The sequence below is a fragment of the Pelodiscus sinensis genome, chromosome 1 (assembly GCF_049634645.1).
Source record: "Pelodiscus sinensis isolate JC-2024 chromosome 1, ASM4963464v1, whole genome shotgun sequence".
NCBI lineage: Eukaryota > Metazoa > Chordata > Testudines > Trionychidae > Pelodiscus > Pelodiscus sinensis.
The window spans coordinates 308,520,856-308,542,195 of NC_134711.1; the positions used below are offsets into that span (position 1 = coordinate 308,520,856).

At 42.2% G+C, this 21,340-nt stretch overlaps 1 protein-coding gene across 6 annotated transcripts in view; it reads left to right on the plus strand.

Moving 5' to 3' along the window:
* Positions 1-21,340, plus strand: part of NOX4 (NADPH oxidase 4) — a 179,821-nt gene that overhangs the window by 57,548 nt on the left and 100,933 nt on the right. For all 6 annotated transcript variants that reach the window (XM_075919391.1, XM_006118376.3, XM_075919393.1 and 3 more), the window contains 2 exons: positions 521-685; positions 802-864. In XM_075919391.1, coding sequence (XP_075775506.1) covers positions 521-685; positions 802-864 — 228 coding nt within the window. The remainder of the gene's footprint in view (positions 1-520; positions 686-801; positions 865-21,340) is intronic.

Here is a 21,340-nt window from a genome sequence, read left to right on the forward strand (position 1 = left end):
CACATTGCAGTGGCATGCGAGGACACAGCCTGCCTTTCACGGCAGCCTGTAGTTACCTGTATAGTACCTGTATTTTGGATGCTGCCATAAGTGTAGATGTTGCCTAAAGCACTAGTTAACATTCCCCAGGTCTACACTGAAGGGGAAGGTCGAATTAAGATACTCGCCTCCAGCTACGTTAACTATAATTGTAGTCAACATACCTTAGTTTGAGTTTCCATACAATTTCCTCAGTCTGAGGTTGGTGCGAGCAAATGCTCCCGTTGGCTTCCCTTGCTCCTCGTGAGGAGCAGGAATACTGATGCCAATGGTGGTACTCTCTGAGTTCAATTTAGTAGTCTTTATTAGACCCTCTAAATTGAATTCCAGAAGATCGACTGCGGTAGCACTGATCTTCCACATAGTGAAGACAAGCCCATAAGCATAATAGAACGAAGCTTCATAAGGAGTCATGTTATTTTGTAATTAAAAAAGAAGACATTTACTTGGAGTAATATTTTTGTGTTTTTTTTTCCTATAGACTTGGCTTTGGATTTCTGGACCTTTGTGCTTATATTGTGCAGAAAGGCTCTACCGCTATTTCCGCAGTAATAAACCAGTCACAATAGTGTCAGTAATAAGCCATCCCTGTAATGTCCTTGAACTACGAATGAGGAAAGAAAATTTTAAAGCAAGACCTGGTCAGGTAAGTTGACTTATACAGAACATAAAACTGCTTCTTTTTTTACAAGGGTTGAAGGATGCTTTTGTTTTGAACATATCTTTTCTACCATTCATTTCTTTCTGGGTGATTTTTTTCAGTACATTATTCTGCACTGTCCAAGAGCATCAGCATTAGAAAGCCATCCATTTACGCTCACAATGGTAAGAAATCCATTTACTTTGAGTTATTGCATTTTAAGTAGTTTCTCATTTATTTATTTTTGGTGAGTGAGCGTTCTCTCTTGTTCACAGTGAAAATTCCTTGAATAAGAGCTTAATGGTTCATTGAAGAAGCTACCTGTGAATATAAAGTCACGTGATTGTTATGTTTCTTAGTACTTGATGTGTATTTTGTCAGCTATCGAGAAAAAGATAATAGAAACCTATTTTCTATCTTCCATTAGTGGAAAATAAGAATAACAACAGCAATAATGATAATAATACATATTTTGCTCATTCAAATATAAACAAAATAGCACTGACATGCTTTATGTAAAAGTAAGCACAATTTTTCATTGTATATGTTCAGTGAAATAATTTTAAACACAGACATTGCATCAGTTTCTTTATCCTAATAAAGAAAGTCTACGCCATAAGTAAATTCTTTTTTCAGTCAACCATGATTTGTTGTGAAGTTTACCAGTGATATAGAACAGTGAGATTGTATATTTGGACAGTATGAGCTTTTTTATTATTAATTATTATTATTATTATTATTACTGTTTTACCCAATTATATATGTGAAAAGAGAAGAATTAGACCCATTTCATGTAAATATTAAATAGAAAAGGTCTTTTGATTGTTCTCCCTGTATTGAAATTGACAGAAGTAAAAGCTAATAGTATTCTTTGGTAATATTTACACAGTGCGTGCAAGATGTAAAGCACTATATAAATGCTAGTTCTTATTATATTATTCCGCTCTGTGAAACTATCAGTGGCCAATGTGATGTCAGGTTCCAGAATAACAACTGCAGCTAGCATGGAATTGGCCATCATAATTAAGGACATTCAACCAGACCCTGCAGATTTTAGTCTGTGAACTGACTCCTATGGGAATTTTGCCAGAAGAGAGACTGCAGAAGTTGGCTCAGTGGCATATATTGACACGATCTGGCTCACTGTTTAGAAAAATCTTTTACAGTGGTAGCACACGTTGCAAGAAGCAAATCTCCAGAGAGGGGGGAGACAGATAGGGTTTTTCAGTCAATGTTAATAATTCATTTATATTCAAATGCAGTGCTACATATTTTCAGCTGAGTACAAATATCTAGTTGATAGATTAGAGATGGTAAAGTAACTTTCTCTTATGTACAATGCGTTCAATACTAAAGTAGGGTGATAGTAACAACCTATAGGATAGGTACGTCACTGTCAGTTAGCCAAAATGGTCAGGGATGCAGCCCCATGCACTGGGAGTCTGTAAGTTTATAACTGCCAGATTCTGGGACTGGATGAGAGAGGATGGATCACTCAACTATTGCCTTGTTATGTTCATTCCCTTGGAATCATCTGGCACTGGCCCCTGTCAGAAGAAAGGATACTGGGCTAGATGGACCATTGGTAAGACCAAGTATGGCCATTCTTATGTTCTCATCCAACACCATATATACTGCTTTCAATATGCTTTCAAATCAAATTGCAATTTTGTTGTTAGCTCTGATTTTTATTGCCCTGAATATATTTCAGGAAAACTTCAATTACATTAGAGTAGATGCTGGTTTGGGGGTGGTTTATTGCATAATAAGAACTTTTAAAATATCTAGACTTGTAATACTCTTCTCTGTTCAACCTAGGTAGGGGACAGAAGTTTCAAGATGTCTTTCTAGGTCATTGTTCTGCCTTGAGCTCATTCTTCGCTTAGAAATATTTTTTCACTGCAATATAATGCTAGACATGGGACTAGGCTTAAGGGGTATGTAGGCAGTATCTTGACTCAGTAATATTTTTCCTTGCTCTGGTATGAACTACTTGTAGTTGCTAAGCATTAATGATTTCTGTGTGAGCAGTTTTAACATCGTTTCTTATTCTTTTACATCAGCATAATCATCATCAATATCAATATCATCATCAATCATCATCATCATCTCCTCTTGTCATTTTATAATGTGCATAGTGCTTAATAGACAAGTAAAAGTGATAGACCTGGGAGTTTACAATACCAATATTGGGCACAACACAGCAAACAATGTTAGTAGACAAAGGCTGCAGGGAAGGGGAGTTTAGACACAGAAGGAGGGTATGCATCTTTATTGGTTCCACTTTTTTAAACAAGGTGTGACGGACCGGGCCGTGTCTGGGCACAGCTAAGGGCATCCGCTCAGGGCGAATTGCTCAAATCCGGGGTTCCTTACAGCCCCCGACTGGGGACCTCTCCACACAGGCCACAAACCAGTCCCACAGAGCGCTTCAGCTGCCTGCCTGAAGTCTCCCGAGCAAAACCCCTCCGACACCCCAGCAATATCCGTGCCCCAGATGGCCCCGGGCCTATACACATGTGGGGGGTCCTAGCACCCAATCCCACCTACCCCGAACAAGTCCTGTCCGGTTCCAAGAAACCAGCCACAGATCCCTGGTCAATTTACCCTCTGGATCTTACCCACAAATCACGCTGGGCCAATCCTTTAGAATCTAAAACTAAAGGTTTATTAACACAAGAAAGAAAAGCCTGAGAGTAAGGTTATTAAAGTACAGTACGTTACATGCACCGAATCTCCCAGTTCTCGATGCAGGCTCTAGCAGAGGTGTTGCGGCTGCTGGTTTAAAAGTTCTTATTGCACATCCTACAATCAGGATGGGTTCACAGGTCTTCCGGGCTCTTCAATCCCTGCAGTGCTGCCTCTGGGATGAAGTGCTGAGCTGAGAACCAAAATGGCCTCGACCACATGGCCTATTTATCTCCTTCCTGGCCTCTTCTGGTCTCAGCCGGTCACCTGGTCCTCAGCCTCTCTCTGCTGGCAGCCCTTGGGTCTCCGCCCTCCTGCTTTAGGTGTGTCTTTGGGCCATCAAGGGCCATTGTTCCACAGGGCTTTGCTACCCAGCCTGTCCATAGCAATGCTCAACCACATTCACAGAAATATTCAGCTTCCACACATATTACAGATTCCTACCTACACACATAGACATTATACATTCACATAAATAGCGTACATAAGATCAACAAACAATTCAATCCCCATTCAATCCCCCCATACCAATTTCTGGGGCCAACACCCCCACCTAGGGGTGCAGCAGCGATCTGGCTGCTTCCCTTCAATTTGGTAATGTGACCCAAGGCTTAATATATTTCTGCTTGGATTAGTGGCTGGCATTAAGGCGGGGGTGGAAGTCCATACCTGTTCCCTTTGAAGCCTCTAGCAAAACTCCCATGTCTCCATTGCAGCCAGAGTATATTCTAGGTCCCAGTATACCCGGTAAGCTAAATGCAATGGTGTTTTATAACCATGTGGAGTAATTGTGCAATATAGTAGCGTATGTCCTAGCAGAAGGAATAAAGTCTGAAAATAGTATGTGGATTTGGAGAGGCAAAATTCATATCACAACCACTGGTTCAGAGCTGCTCCCCTCTCTGTCCCTGTTGTGGGTGCTGTCTTACCCTCCAAGCTGGATCGGCACTCAAAGGCTTCAGTGCCACTTATGTAGCCTGTTGAAATCACTTGGATCTGTGCAGTCATTGGTCCCGTGAAGCTTTCTCCATCCTGCCCCAGGGACTGAAATTGAAACATTTTGCTACTTGACAACACATTTTTCTTTTCCAGTTAGAAAATTCCATTCAGTTTTATGAAGATTCTTTTCTTTCATTATGTCTTGCTAAAATTTTCAAATTTCCATATGGGAGAAGAAGAGGCTGCACAGCCCAGCAGTTTCTTCTGTGAATTCCCAGGTAGCTAACAATAGAGGAGAAGTTGCACCATTCTTGAACAGGGTACATCCTCCTCCCCATTGGCGCTCAGCTACTTTTGTGCATTTTTGTCAATATGCTTTCTTTTACTCGATTTAAGAATATGTATTTCCCCTGGTCCCTTTCAGAGCATTGAGCAGTCACTCCCAAAGTGCTGTTTGTTGTGGCATTCAAATAAGATGCTTACATTGTTCTACTCGGACCCCTGTGTGCCCTGTTTCCTTACTTTAGATGAGTATTTTCTATCCCTTTTCACATAAAAAACCCAGTGAAGTAAAACAGAATAAACATGGATTCTTTCCTGTATTGCAGCCTATTTGCCAAGGCTTCTGAATTCCCACAGGATCTTGTACAGAGCTCACTGAAGTCAATGAGAATCTTTCCTCTGACTTCAAGGGCCTTGAGGCTCAGTATGCGCTTTAAGAGGGGGGTTGTCTAAGAAAGGTAATAAGAATGTTCAAGACATTTTATTAGGGGTTTTTTTTTGGCAAGGATATTTGTCAAAAATATTGTATATCGCTTACTTTTAATTAGGATATGAGATGTTCCTTTCTGTGTGCTGCACATATTAATCTTGTGAGTCCTGTATTTGTATGTAAATACGTATTTTTGTCCAAAATTTTCAAAAGGGTCTAGTGATTTTCCATGTTGGGATGCTCAATGTGAAATTCCTTAAAGGGACCTGATTTTCAGTGTGCTGATACAATGCTATTAAAATCAGGTTCATTTAAGGTGCTGCAAATTGGGAACCTCAAAGTTGAAATAGTCAAAATATAAATTGAGACTTTAGTCTCCAGAACATCTCTCTACATTTGTTAATTGTGAAACAGTTTTTCTGTGATTGGGAGGGTGGAATTTATGTACTCTGTTATGCAGTTTAATTCTTAATGCCTGCAGCCATCTCTTAAGGGTCTTCAATAATGGTATTTGTTTCAAACACAATAGTGCTGGCTGTGCAAATGTCCAGTTCAGTTTTCCAAAGCATTGCTTTCACTTTTTTTGGTACAGTAGGATCAAAGTTCTCCTGTTTTTTCTACCCTCCCAAAAATATTACACATTTATGGGGCTGATCCTCTCATTTACACCCGTTTTAAAATGGCTTAACCTCACTGTTGTCAGCAAAGTCTTTCCTGATTTTAACTATGCAAGTGAGAGGAGAATCAGGGCCAATAGTTTATGTGGAGAATTTCGTAAACATCTTTGTCTTCTATTCCTTTCAAGCTCCTTCTATCTATGCCTTCCATTCAAGGGTATTGAATTTCCTCATTTTATAGATACTTAACCACAATGATGATTATTTGCTAGCAGCCTAAAACCACAGTATTAGTAAATTATGGTTGCACATGTTTCCTTTTTACTGATGAATGACTTCAGAAGAAGGATTCCCATTTAAAGTATTAATTGCAGTATTAGAAGAGAAGTAACTTTTTATGTTACATTGGCAGCACTTTTTATCTTGGCACATTGTGCTTGGCTTTTTGCATTGAAGCATGCTGCCTTACATTATTCAAATGTAAAGAGCTGTAGAAGATACAGGATCTTTTCATGTGGTCTCAGTTAAATCCACCAAGGAATCAAAGCAAACCACAATCTTTGACAAGTTATAATATATATGTTGGCTAATAAAAAAACTTGTCTCTATCCTAAATATCATTAAGTTTACTGTATGGGGTAGCTATGCTATTTTAACTATGTTGACTTACTTGTGGAGATGAGAGGTAGCTTTATTTTACAGGGCTAAACCAATGTGTATCATTTTGGAATGGCTTTGCATAGAATGTTGACTGGGTTAAGCCGTTATCCCGCACCAGAATCAGTGACTTGAATTAGAATTAGAGAAAGGAGTGATGCTGCTACCTGGGTTTAAACATCTTCTTAGAATATTGATATCAGAGGGGTAGCTGTGTTAGTCTGAATCTGCATAAACAACGAGAAGTCCTGTGGCCCCTTAGGGTATGTCTAGACTACAGGCTTTTGTCGACAGAGGCTTTGTCAACAGATACTGTCGACAAAGCTTCTGTCAACAAAGAGCGTCTAGACCACATCCAGTTCTGTCAACAAAGCAAGACGCAAAGGACAATGTAGATGCAATAACGCCTTCTGTCAACAGAACTCTGTCGACAAAAGGCGTTATTCCTCATAGAATGAGGTTTACCACCATCGACAAAACTGCCGAGTTCTGTTGATGTTATGTCGGTAGTGTAGACGCAGGTATAGTTTTGTCGACAAAAGTCTACTTTTGTCGACAAAACCCTGTAGTCTAGACACACCCTTATAGACTAACAGATGAATCTGACAAAGTGGGTCTTTGCCCACGAAAGCGTATGCTCCAATAAAGCTGTTAGTCTATCAGAATATTGAGGTATTTTTACTGCTCAGCTCTAAAATCCAAACCAGTACTAGGGATGTGAACCTGTAACCGTGTACATGGTTAATCGATGAACCTTCACAGTTACTGGGGGTCTACAGTCTATGTATAAGATTTCCAAAGGGATCCACACCTCCATTTGAAAAGTTTTAGGTGGCTGCAAATGAAAAATGTTGAAAACCACTGTATTCACGTGAAGCAAATCACTAGGGCTGTGTCCAGACTCAGGGGTTTTTTCGGGAAAAGTAGCCTTTTTCCGAAAAAACTTCACCTGCGTCTAGACTGCAGCCGCATTCTTTCGAAATTAAATCGAAAGAACGCGGCTTTTCTTTCGACGGCGGTAAACCTCATTTCACGAGGAAGAACGCCTTCTTTCGAAAGTGCTTCTTTCGAAAGAAGGCGTTCTTGAATGTAAATAGGGCTTCTTCGAAAGAGAGCATCCAGACTCACTGGGTGCTTTCTTTCAAAAAAGCGGCTTGCTCTTTCGAAAGTTCCGCGTGCAGTCTAGACGCTCTCTTTCGAAAGAGGCTCTTTTGAAAGTATCTTTCGAAAGAGCCTCTTTCGAAAGAGGCTTGCAGTCTAGACATAGCCTAGGGTAGTATTTGCAGTTAAAAGCCTTTAGGCCAGGGGTTGGCAACTTTTCAAAGAAGAGTCATATGTTTTTGTCTTTAACCAAAATATTTTGAGAGCTGCATCACACACAAAGCTACTTGTACATGTGCATAAAGATAGCAGGTATGCAGTAGATGACAAATTCTGACAAATATGTAACTCCTCACTTAAAGTTTTAGTAAGTTGTATACCTGAAAAAAATGCCACTTTAAGTGAAACAATGTTTAGCAAATCCAATTTCCTCAAAAGTTAAATGAAAATGGGGGGAGTTGGGTCCAGGATTTTTTTTCAGAAGACAAAAGGCAGTATATATCATAGAATAATAGGACTGGAAGGGACCTCAAGAGGTCATCGAGTCCAGCCCCCCGCCCTCAAGGCAGGACCAAGCTCCGTCTACACCATCCCTGACAGATGTCTATCTAACCTGTTCTTAAATATCTCTTATATATATATATATATATATATATATATATATATATATATATATATATACACACACACACACACACACACACACAGTATAAGGTTTAAACTATTTTAAAATACTGTACACAGCAATATGATTGTGAAGTTTTGTTGAGGTGATGGAGTCATAGGGTGGAATATTTCCCAGGGAAAGTCTTGCTACTAAATGATGAGTTAGCACTTGGCTGAGCCTTCAAGAGTTAACATGTTAACTTAGCCTCACACTTTAGGGGCAGCATGGACACTATAGAGGCAAAGAGGGAGGAAACATAAAAGATGCACACCAGTGACTGTAATCATTTCCATGCAGAATCCAAACATGATGATGAACCCACACTGTCCAGCTGGAAGGAATTGCACAGTGCCAAGAGAGGGGTGTGTGTGAGTGTGAGTGAGAGAGCGCGTCAGAGAAGTGCATTGCTCCTTTAAGAATGTTGAGCCCACTTCAGGTACTCTGCCCTTGTAAATAGACCAGGAAGTCCAGACACAGAACTCTGTAGCTGTGATGTCCTGTGTTGTAGAGATGAGGTATAGTGTGGGGGATTGATGGGGGGCATGCTCACACTGTCACCCCATTTCCTTCCCTCCTGCCCCTGCATAGCAAGCAGGAGACTCATGAGAGCAGCTCCAAGACAGAGGTCAGGAGCAGCACAGTAATGTGAGGAGGAGCAGCTGGACTGCAGCTGCCCACTGCATACCTTGCAGGGAACTTAGGGGAGCTGACGGGTTCCAGCCCCACACAAGGACAGGCAGCTTTTCCAGAAAATACTGCAAATAGTGGACAAAGTGGGCAGCCAAATGATGATCTATGGGAGCATTGCACAACTGTAAATGAACATGTGCTTTAATAGATAAGCAATATAAGAATGAAATAATGTTCTCCATAGCAATCTTAAGTGAGGAGTTACTGTAAACAAAACAGGTGATGGAATAAACTGTATCTATTTAGGTCTCCCACCTCCCCCCGATCCATTCCCAGTAATATTTAATGAATTGATTATTATCTTTATGCTAAGTTATGTTTAAAGTTGATTTGTGCAGGAGGGATCTGGGCAGGGGTTTTGGATGTGGGATGTGGGATGAAGTGCAGGCTCTAGTCAGGAGGTGCTTACAATAGACAACTCCCGGCCCACTGCACAGCAGGGCTCAGAAAGGCTTCTGGAAGTGGTTGGCTGCTGCCCTTGAAGGGAGACGTGCAGCAGCAATGTTCCCTCTAACTTTTTCCATCCACATGCAGAATAAATGTTGTGTGTGCACCGAGGCACACGTGAATGCACACCACCAATAGAAACACATGCTGCCAGCTGTGGGCGCTGTGAGTCTTCTGCTAATCAGCTGAGCAGCATCTGAATCTCTCCTATGTGGCCGCCCAAGCGTGGAGCTTACAGGGAACACTGGGCAGCAAGTCTCTGTGGGCTGTCCATGCCTGCAAGCACTGCTTCCACAATTCTCATGGGTGGGTTCCCGGGCTATGTACTAGCAGCCCACTACTTCTGGTAATGGCATGGGGCCATAGCATGCAGGCAGCCTGCCTGAGACCTGCTGCATCACTGGACTTTTAGCAGCCCACGAGGGGGCAGCCAAAGAGCCGCATGCTGCTCCGGAACGGCAGTTTGATGACCCTTGCTTTAGACCTTGCCTTTTTAAAATGACACTGTTTCAGTCTGAGCAAAAAAATTGAGGGATCCACTTAAAGCTGAGTTCTTTATTCATAAACGATGTTGGCTAGATCCAATCCATGGCTCACTGCATGTACCAGGATTTCTTTTATATTATGTAGACTTGTGTCCATAGGCAATAAGACATGTTTGTATATACAGATATTCAAAATGTCAACACAAAATTCAAACATGTATGAGCAGAGGTAGTTACTAAACATTGTTGGATTAGACATTTAGTTTCCATCCTCATGAGCTTGTCTTCTGCATTCTGATCGTCACTTATTTTTACTTCCCACTTTGACTCAGAAATGTCTGAGTTCTGGGTTTAAAAAAACATGACAAATTTAACTTAGGCAATGTGTGGGTTGAGAATGAGCACTCAGAAGCTTTTGAGTACATGCCTGATGCCTTGTTGCAGGGATCTTAATGAATGAAAATGTGGACATTATTTAAATGAATGTCAACAAGAATGTGGAAGCAAATGATTCCAGTTGCGTTAGTGAGGTAGATTTTATTTTACAAGGCCATGGATTGCATTATTGTTGTCTTGTAAATGTGCTCCAAAGTTCATTAAATTCAGTGGGAAGTCTGCCATTGACTTCAGTGGAATTTTAACAGTCCCTCAATGCACTTTGATTCTCAGTATCTTTCAGGCATTTAATACAGTACAGTAGTATGCAAAGAACAAAACTGGGAAACATTGGAGATGTGTATAGATACTGTATGGTAAACTCAGGAAACAAATTCTGTACAATAGGAAAAGCCCAAGGACTAGATTCAGAGATACCCAAAATTCCTAAGTTGTTGGTAGTTTGCCTGCATTAAAAAAGTAGGTAAGAACCTAAGGAAGTGTCCTAATGCTATCAGATTAATACAAGAGAAAACCAAATCTAAAAGTGATAGGTTTTCAGTGAGCTTCATTAAGTTCCTAATCCTTTTGCACATGGTAAACTTGGCTTTATGAGATGATCTACAGAACACTAAGGGAGATGCAGATATTATGAAGTATGTTGCTGGCAAACTAATACAAGTCCCAGGGGCTTGTCTGCTTTTCATACAAATAGGAAATCTACAACTGTCTGGAAAAGAATTTAAGTACGGCAAAAATAGCGTTGATTAACCTATTTGTTGCTCATTGTGTACTGCCTTATATCCATTTGCTCTTTTTTTAGCTGAATCATTTTTTATGCTACAAAGACATTCTAAATACATCTCTACTTTCATTCAAACATATGGAGTAAAATTTTGGTCCCACTGAACTAAAAGGAACACTGAAATTGGCAGGATCACAACATCACACTCAAACTCCTTCTAGTCCCATATTCAGTCTCTGATAATGGCTAGTACCAGGTGCTGTATAAAAAGGCACAAGAAACTCATGGTAGGTAGTTAGGGATAATTTGTTCCACTTTTGTCTCATCCTGATCTCTCCTCATTAGAGGTTGCCGTAAACCATGAAGCATGAGATTTAATATCCAAAACTTTTGTTTTCATTAAATATAGAACTGGGGAAGATTTTTAAAAGGAACAGGATATTTAAATTGATATTAAGATCTGGATAATCTTGATATTAATATAAATATCCTATTCCTTTTAAAATCTTGCTCAGTTCTTGGACTCAACAACTTTCTCTGGCTGTGAATCCTACTGTTTAATGGCACATTCTGTCAAGAAGTACCTCCTTGTATTGATTTTGAACTTACCACCTTTTAAGTTCATTGAAACTATTCTGTGAGTTTAGCTGTTGACTTCATTGGTGCCAAGATTTCACCATGGACCCTTTTCCAACATTATATTTTTCTGGAAACTTGTTAAATTTTCTAGAAAATTTGAGTTTTCTGGTAACTCTTTCATTATGAAATGCCCTTCCCTAATGGTTAATGCTGTATAGAGGAATGCATATTTATGAAGTGGAGAAATATCCAGTCAATTTATCTAAACAAAAAAGAAAATTAAACCCATAGACTTATACTTTATATACTTACAAATGTTTACCTATAACTGTTACAAGTACTGAGATTTTTTTAGAATTTGCTACATAGTCATTGGGATTTTCTTTTGTCGATAGCACTTACTTTGCCAGGACAAAATTGTTTCCATGTTTGTGAGTTCTAAAAATGTTTGCTGTGCATAGGCCTTTTAGCTCTGAACCTCACAGGCATTGTAGGGTAAAGGAGAGCAAAAGAAATACCTAACTAATGAAGTTGAGGGTTTAGAGGTGTTTTTTAATTGGAATAAGACTATACTGTCTTTTAGATGGTATAAAGGGAAAGAGGCAGATAATGGCATTTAATTGATGCTTCATGTTGGGGTGAGGCAAATTTTGGTAGCACGTTGAGGTGATGCAAAGTTGTGTCACTCCAACCAAAACTCCTGCCCCTACTCACTATCACATGGAGCAAAAGAGAATACTGCCCCCTGCATCACCTTTCAGCAAGGTGCATCATGAACTTCACAAAACTGCCATGGTCCTAAGTTCAATGCACGGGTGCTGGAAGATGTTAGTGCCTGTGATGTCAAGGAGGTCAAACAAGATGAACTGCTGGATCCTTCTGTGCTTAAACTCCATGAGTGGCTTTCATTCTGTCCTGCCCTCCCCTTTTAGGATGGCTTGTGCTCTGGGCAGTATCAGTAACAAGTAGTCCCTATACTCTTAAGTGCAGAGACTATACTTGTACCAGACTCTGAGCACAGGCTGCTCCCTGTTCACACTCCCCTCCACTGCCTCCTTGGACATCTATGCATTGACCAGCCATACTCTGGTTCACAGCTTGGAAAATGAAAATACCTAGGTATGGTGCTTTGAACTCTGATTTCACTATCTCTTATTACTCTGTGTTTCACTGTACAAGGATTCAGTTTCATGCCTCACTATGACAACTTCTGAGCTTTGAAGGAGACATGGCATTTTGACCACTCATCTTGGCAGTTGAATTAAATAGGTTTCTCGGTCAATTAACATTTAGAAGTATTTGTAAGCCATGCACTGGGGGAAGGGGAAAATTAGAGGTGAGAGAACCTAGCAAAATATTTCCAAAAGTGGACTCAGAAAATCATCCCCTAGAGGTCTCAGCCCGGGGTGAAAAGCATCTCTGACCCTCTGACCTCCAGAGTTTCGGTTGCTTAGCACCTCTGAACATTGGTCTCTGTGTGTCTCAGGTTGGACAGCTAAAAAGATATTCAGAATTAGAGGCCATTTTGGAAGTGTTGGTCTTTTGACATTTCTAAGACATATACAACTGTTGTACATTGGCATTCGCCTCCAGAAAAAAAAGATGGAAAAAATTGGACAAGTTCAGACTTAAAAATGAGGGGCAGATTTTAACAGTGAAGATGACTTAATCAATAAAAGAATTACAGAGAGATGTGGTGAAGTCTCCATTATATGGAGTCTTAATTCAAGACTTGGATATCTTTTGAAAAGTGCAAACAGAATGCAGATATTATGGAGTGAGGTTCTATGATTGTGTTATACAGGAGGTAGGACAACATTATGATGCTCAGTCCTGCCTTGAGTGCAGAGAACAGGATTCGAAAACCTCTCAAGGTCACTTCCAGTTCTAGGACTGTATAATCGTGCTGGTCCCTTCTGGTCTTAATATGTAGAATCTGGACACCATTAGTGGCTTTATTTTAGGGTATTTTCCTTCACTAGGTGGATTAATGTTTGGGGTCATAAATAGGACAAGGGCGTTGAAAGTGTAAAAACTGTTTGGAACATGTTGCTGCTGTTGAATAACTCTGAGGGAGAGACAGGACGGGTGAGATAATGTCTTTGACTGGACTACCTTCTCTTCATGAAAGAGACAAGTTTTAGAGCTATATAGAGCTCTGTGAGAGGCAGCCCTTCTGTGAGTGCTGTGGCTGCCGCAGAGTGCTGTTAGATTTAAAGACACACATAGGATTTTCCCATGTACAACCAAATTATAATGTCTGCAGACACTTCTCAGTTAAAGTCAGTCACTCGTAAGGCCAAGTTTCCAACATGGAGAGAGTTTAAACGAAGCCAAATTTGCCAAGTAGCCCCCAATAGAAATAAATGGAGCCGCCTTGAATACTCTTCACATACAGCCCATTTTTTCAGACATAAACGTGGTATTTTTTAAACCCTTACAAGAACCTTTTTTTCTGACATCTGTCTTTTAAACTGTGTGATTCATTAGTTGAAACTGGAGTATCCTGATTTAACATGACTCACTTGCCATAAGACTTGCTGATCTGCATTGGCTGTATTCTTTCTACAGCATGACTGTATTTGTCAGCATTCTTCCTTGTTGTTTTCTAATCTCTGGGTAAATTGTTTTGGGGATGTTTAGATCAGTTTTCAGTGAAAACCAGACAGGCTATGGCTCACTCAGCTTAGGAAGCTTGAATTCTTTCTGCAGCTGATTGGCAAAGTTGAAAATCCACCCCCACCACCTCCGGGAGGATAAAACATTCTAGCTCAGTTGGGCTTCGTTCTGTCATTTTCCTAAATACATTAACTCTTAAGTGCTTTTCTGCCTGAGTTGCATAACTGATCTAGCTGGTTCCAGATCACAAACTCAGATACTGCAGCGAAGGCTTGCAACAGAACAGCTTTTATCCTTGGAGGCAATCACTGTGACAGTGAACTAGTTACAAGAGTGCAGAGTGGTCACAGTGTCTGCCAGGATGTCTGCAAATTCCATCTTAGAATCATGTTGTGGCTCTTTCCTAAAGCAAAATAGCTTCTTAGAAAGAATTTCTCTCTGCTTGTTCATTTGTGTGAATCAGCTCTGTCATGACCCTCCATTTAGCTGTCAAAATGGGCACATGGCTCTTTTTCATTCCTTTGCCAGCCATAGCATGCATACTGATGGTCATTGCCAATAAACAGCTAGTCCTGTTCCCACTTCTGCCTGTGTGGAGGGGCCCTGGGCAGTAGATTCTCAGTAGCTCCATTTCATGAGGGGGGCATAATGCCAGGGGCCTCTTCATGAGGTGCATGGATCCAGCTTAGCTAGGGATTCTTGCACATCCCTTTATGGTGGATGGTTTGGTGTGGTCTGAGATCTAGATCATGTGGCTAGTCATTTTTGCTGGATGTACTAGGGCTGTGGAAACCAGTCTGTCCCATAGGCTGGTGTTGATTCTGTGTAGTGTGCCACAAAGATTCTTTTCTTCCTCCCATCCTTGCTATTCCCATTCCCATTGCCAAGCCAAATGACATGTGGTAATCCAGGAAAAAGATTTCTCTCCAAATGGAGATATTGTTTGGTTTAGTGAGTAAGACTCTGGACTGGAATTTAGGAGGCCAGTCCTCGAGGCCAGGCTCTGCTACTATCTTGCCATATCTCCTCTGATATCTTACAAAGATGAACTTTATAGAGCGTCTGGTGCATCCACCAGCCAGTGACTCCTTCACGGTAATATAGCCAGAAACATATGCCAAAGACTGCCAAATCCATAGTGAACCACCACAGGGAGCAAAATTCATGGGCAGGGGCCAGCTAGTGAACATGCTCCTGGTTGTAAGGAGAGTTCTAGGCTGGGAATGGGTACCCGAGAACCTTAAATACAGTAGGTTATATAATTTACAGGCCCTTTTCCTTTTCCTTGCTGTTGTGCTTGTACACAAAGAGGACCAGAGTCCTCATTGCTCTGCAGCTTGTGTAGTCACTTAGGGTAGGTCTACACTGCCACCCTAGTTCGAACTAGGGAGGCTAATGTAGGCATTCGAACTTGCAAATGAAGCCCGGGATTTAAATATTCCGGGCTATATTTGCATGTCCCCGGGCACCGCCATTTTTAAATGCCCCGTAGTTTGAACTACCTGCCTGCAGCTACACGCGGCACGGACTAGGTAGTTCGCATTAAAGCTCCTAATTCAAACTAACATTATTCCTCCTGCAAGGAGGTTTAAAGGTAGTTCGAATTAGGAGCTTTAATGCGAACTACCTAGTCCGTGCCGCATGTAGCCGCAGGCCGCAGGCAGGTAGTTCGAACTACGGGGCATTTAAAAATGGTGACGCCCGGGAGCATGCAAATGAATCCCGGAATATTTAAATCCCGGGCTTCATTTGCAAGTTCGAATGCCTACATTAGCCTCCCTAGTTCGAACTAGGGTGACAGTGTAGACATACCCTCACATTGCTGAACATCTACAGATGAAAATTTTAGCAAAAATTGCTGGAAGACCTTAGAACATATCAAATATTCCACTTTGTGAGACATGCATGTTGAGTCTGAGGACTCAGGATGTTAAGTATTGACTAACTGACTAATTGAATAATTGATGCATTTTGCATTGACCATTTGATTAGTCGATAGGGTGCCTCCGTCTTTAAAGTGTAGCAACAGCCTTAGGGCTGTTGTACACCTAAAAGGCGAAAGCACCGCATGGAGCCCAGGGTCAGCAGGGGACTCCCCCCAATCCCAGGCTCCATGCGGCACTGCCGCTTTGAAATGCTGCGAGGAGCCTGATGCTGGACTCCCTGCAGCATTTCAAAGTGGCAGCGTCACACTGAGCCCGGGTTCAGCTGTGGAGTCCCCAGCTGATCCCAGGCTCTACGCGACGCTGCCACTTTGAAATGATGTGTGCAGCCTGGGGACAGCCCAGCTTGACCCGGGCTGCATGCAGCTTTTCAAAGCAGCAGTGCCTCGTGGAGCCTGGGGTCTGGCCCCAGGCTTCAAGTGGTGCTGCCGCTTTGAAGTACCCCCTCTTCTTCCACTTCTCCCTTGCTGCCTTTATCTAATAGAGGCAGCAAGGGCAGGGGGAAGCGACTAGTCAACTGAGGACAGAATAAGATGAGCATAGCTTCATGTAATCTGGACAGTTTATTTGCAACAGTAAATTTGCAGAATTCCTCTATCATTTTAATTAGGTGGGTACATCAAGTAAGGTACATTTACAGCTCTTTTAGGTAGAGACATATTCCATTTTATGTTGTCCACAGTCTTGCCTTGCTATTACGCTTCTACAGTATAGTTAGGAAATAACCCTACCTTTTCAAATTGGTAATCTATTATACTCTTGTACAGGCAGTCCCTGGGTTACGTACAAGATAGGTACTGTAGGTTTGTTCTTAAGTTGAATCTGTATGTAAGTTGGAACTGGCGTCCAGATTCAGACACTGCTGAAACTGACCGCCAGTTCTGACTTACATACAGAATCAACTTAAGAACCCCAGGCGTCCCCAAGTCAGCTGCTGCTGAAACTGATCAGCAGCTGATTCCAGGAAGCCCGGGGCAGAGCAACTCTGCCTGGGGCTTCCTGTAGTCAGCGCTGGTCAGTTTCAGCAGAAGCTGACTTGGGGACGCCTGGGGCAGAGCAGCTGGGGTGCTGCTGGGTTGCTCCAGTAGCTCCGCTCCTTGGTGCTACTGGACCAACCCAGCAGCACCCCATCTGCTCTGCCCCAGGCGTCCTGATTCAGCCGCTGCTGAAACTGACCAGCAGCGGCTGAATCAGGACCTGGGGCACAGCAGCTGGGGTGCTGCCGGGTTGGTCCAGTAGTGCCCAGAGCGGGCGCTGCAGGACCAATCGGCAGCGCCCCAGCTGCTCTGCCCCAGTCCAAAACAAAAGCCTGGTCTGCTGGGGGGGGGGGGGAGCACACTAGCTGCGCCCCTCCCCCCCCCAGCAGACCAGGGACACGGGGAGCAGAGCTGCAGCGGCAAAGCCTCAGAGGCGCGGGACCCCCCCGCGGCTGCGGCTTCACTCCGGGTGCCTGTGGTCTGCTGGGGACCGTCCCCAGCAGACCACAGGCACCCAGACTTAAGCGGCAGCAGCGGCAGTTCCCCGCGCCTCTGAGGCTTTGCTCTGGCAAAGCCTCAGAAGCGCGGGAACCCGCCCGGTGCCCCTGGTCTGCTGGAGACGGTCTCCAGCAGACCAGGGGCACCGGAGCAGCTTACGAACGGGGCTTTCTCGCCCCGACCTTCGGGGCGAGAAAGCCCCGTTCGTAAGTGCGGATCCGACGTAAGTCGGATCCGCGTAAGTCGGGGACTGCCTGTAGAAAGACTGAAATGCTGTTCTTAAAACAGCATGTATGTCCTAGAAGTGGATAAACCTAACAAGTCTTGTAGTCACTGTCTTCTACGTTTCTTGGAGAAGAAATTTTATTGTCTTTGATCAGAGCTTCAAAGAGCACACCATGTATTCCTCACGTCACTCACATACTCTTAGGCTACGTCTAGACTTCATGCCTTTTTCGACAGGCTTTGTCTACAGATACTGTCGACAAAGCCTCTGTTGAAAAAGAGTGTCTAGACTACGATCAGTATTGTCGAAAAAGCAAGCTGCTTTTTCAAAAGAGAGTCTAGATTCTCTCCTTCCATGCAATAGTTCCTTTTTTCGAAAGAGTACTTTCGAAAAAAGGAGTTATTCCTCGTGAAATTAGGTTTACCACTGTCGACAAAACTGCCGCATTCTGTCGACTTACTGTTAACAGAACGCCGCGGTAGTGTAGACGCAGGTATAGTTTTGTCAACAAAAGCCAACTTTTGTTGACAAAACCCTATAGTCTAGACACACCCTTAATTTGTCTGAAGGTCATGCACATACTCTTAGTCCCAGTTTAGGAAAGCACTTAAATTTGTGCTTAACTTTAGGAATGTTCTTAAGTTCCTTTAATTTCAGTGCAACTTAATCACGTGTAAACTTAAGCATATGCTTCAGTGTTGTCCAGAATAGACTTGTTTTCCTGAGTCAGGGATTAGTGGTACTCTGGTTTGGAGTATAGGTTTACATTTTAGATTTTTGGGCATGTGTTCATTTAGTGCAGTTGTGTGCAGAGACCTGAAACTGGCATGTGTTCTTTAGACATGCCAAGACTTGCATGTTTTCATGCCTACCCTTTGAATGACAGGATGGCTGCAGTTGGCTTGGGTCAGCTGACTTGTGCTTGGGGCTAGAAATTGCTATGTAGATGCTGGGCTCCAGCCTTAGGCCATATGCCCACATGGCAGTTTTTCATCCTGGGAACCTGAGACTTGGGCAAGCTGCAAGGTTTTTGTTTTTATCCCTGTCTAGACATACTCTCAGGAGTTGGATATGGAATGATTGTTTTATAAAAAAAAACCTTCGCAATTGAGTGATGTGGTATTTTTGTCTTTTATCATGTTTGTGTCTGAGTTCTCACTTGAGAGTATAGTGATTGTCTGGTTTCATCCACCTAGTTGCTATTGGGGGCAGTTGATGTCCTGAATGAGCTAACCACATGTTGCGGTAAGCATGTGTAGGACCCCTTGACCTGGAAAAGTGGGTTGCTCTGGGAGCTATTGATCATTGTAAGTGGAGTAGAGATATGTCTGCAGGCTTTGTGTCTGTTCTGACAGAGGGTAGTGCTGTTTGGTGTTGGTGAGTCTTGTTCTGTGAAGAGCATACTTATGATGTACATCAGTCTCTAATGTCCACCCAAGTACTAATTTTCTGGGAAATGCCACAGTTCTCAAGTTTAGCTGATTTCAGAGGAACTGAACATGTGAATCTACTATTTATAGAAGAAAAATATGACCAGGGCTTTAAAAACTATATGATGACGAGTCTGTTTTCTCTATAAAGATTTAATAGCGCCATACGATTTTCTAGAACCCTCCAAGGGACCCTTAGGCCTGTGGTGTCAGAATATACTTCTTAAACGGTGAGAAGAAATAAACCCTGATATTACAGGATTATTGTTTAGAGTAGTGCAGAAGGGACTTATTTACACAAGTCATGTAAAGGACAGTGGATTTGAACCTGCACCCACCTGAGCCAAGGGGAGTTTTGGCATTAACACAAATGGAGGGAAAGGTTTTAGCAGGAGATGAAGGAGAGAGTCTTTTTTTAAAATTTGATGGGCATTGACAGTGATGGGGCAGTGTTGAGGAGTTGCTTCTTGTCTGTGGCCCCTCCGTTAAAAGCGAAAATGTATCTTTCTTCAATGTTTGTTTTTAAAAATACTTTTCAAAATCTGGTTGGGCACTTCTTCATTCCTCTATAAATCCATTCTCTGTGATGGCTGAGCTGTGGGCAGGCGGTTGACACCTCCGTGGGCACTGGGCTTTGGATTCCTTGGCAGTTGTGCTGTGGTGCCAGGCACAAAATTGTCTTGCAGACAACGTGCTGAACTAGATTCCCAGACATCTGGATTGAGCAAATCACTCCATCTACCTGGTTAGAGAAATTTCCCTGCAGAGCAAAGATCCAGCACGAAACCCGCCTCAAGAGTGAAGTTCTGCATAGATTTTGTACTGGAGACCTGCTCTCAAACTGGGGCAGCTGCTGGATTGGTGCTTCAGGAAAGCTTCAGTAGGGGTAGACTAGGTGAGGAACTACAAACTTTACCTTTGCATGGATGAAATGGCCCCATTATTCTGTGTTACTGATTGCAGTCCATAGGTTTTCTGGCCAGTATTGGCAGGCAAACACACCCTTGAATGGCAAGTAGGTGAGTGCTTGTTTGAATGCTTCCGCCTGCATTCCAGCACTATGAGTGTGAACATAGCTAACAACATAGCAGACTGTGAAGAACTTCAAAAAGATCTCACCAAATTAAGTGACTGGGCAACAAAATGGCAAGTGAAATGTAATGTGGATAAATGTAAAGTAATGCACATTAGAAAAAATAATGATGGGGGCTAATTTAGCTACAAACTATTCAGGAAAGAGATCTTGGAGTCATTGTGGATAGTTCTCTGAAGATGTCCACGCAGTGTGCAGTAGCGGTCAAAAAAGTAAACAGGATGTTAGGAACCATTAAAAAAGGGATAGAGAATAAGACAGAGAATATCTTATTGCCCTTATATAAATCCATGGTACGCCCACATCTTGAATACTGCATACAGATGTAGTCTCCTCATCTCAAAAAAGATATACTGGCATTAGAAAAGGTTCAGAGAAGGGCATCTAAAATGATTAGAGGTTTGGAATAGGTCCCATATGAGAAGAGATTATAGAAACTGGGACTTTTCAGCTTGGAAAAGAGGAGAATAAGGGGGGGATATGATAGGGGTTTATAAAATCATGAGTGGTGTGGAGAAAGTGAATAAGGAAAAGTTATTTACTTGTTCCTATAATATAAGAACTAAGGCCCGCCAAATGAAACTAATGGGCAGCAGGTTTAAAACAAATAACAGGAAGTTCTTCTTCACACAGCGCATTCTCAATCTGTGGAACTTCTTGCCTGAGGAGGTTGTGAAGGCTAGGACTATAACAGGGTTTAAAAGAGAACTAGATAAATTCATGGAGGTTAAGTCCATAAATGGCTATTAGCCAGTATGGGTAAGGAATGGTGTCCCTAGCTTCTGTTTGTCAGAGGGTAGAGATGGATGGCAGGAGAGAGATCACTTGATCATTACTTGTTTGATTCACTCCCTCTGGGACACCTGGCATTGGCCACTGTCAGCAGACAGGATACTGGGCTGGATGGACCTTTGGTCTGACCCAGTATGGTCATTCTTATGTTCTTATATACTAATATATAACTCATTTTTAAACTGTGTAATTCTGTTAAGGGATCTTTTTGGATCTTTGTTGTCTGAGCAAGGTCTCTTTATTACAAAGGGGTTTAGGTTTCATGATGGTCAGCACTATAGAATATTGTGAACAGGACTGGATAGAATAGAAGGTGAAACTGCTACTCAGAACTCCACAGTTGCACTTTGTAAGAATACGTGATTTTGCTTTGCATGGGGA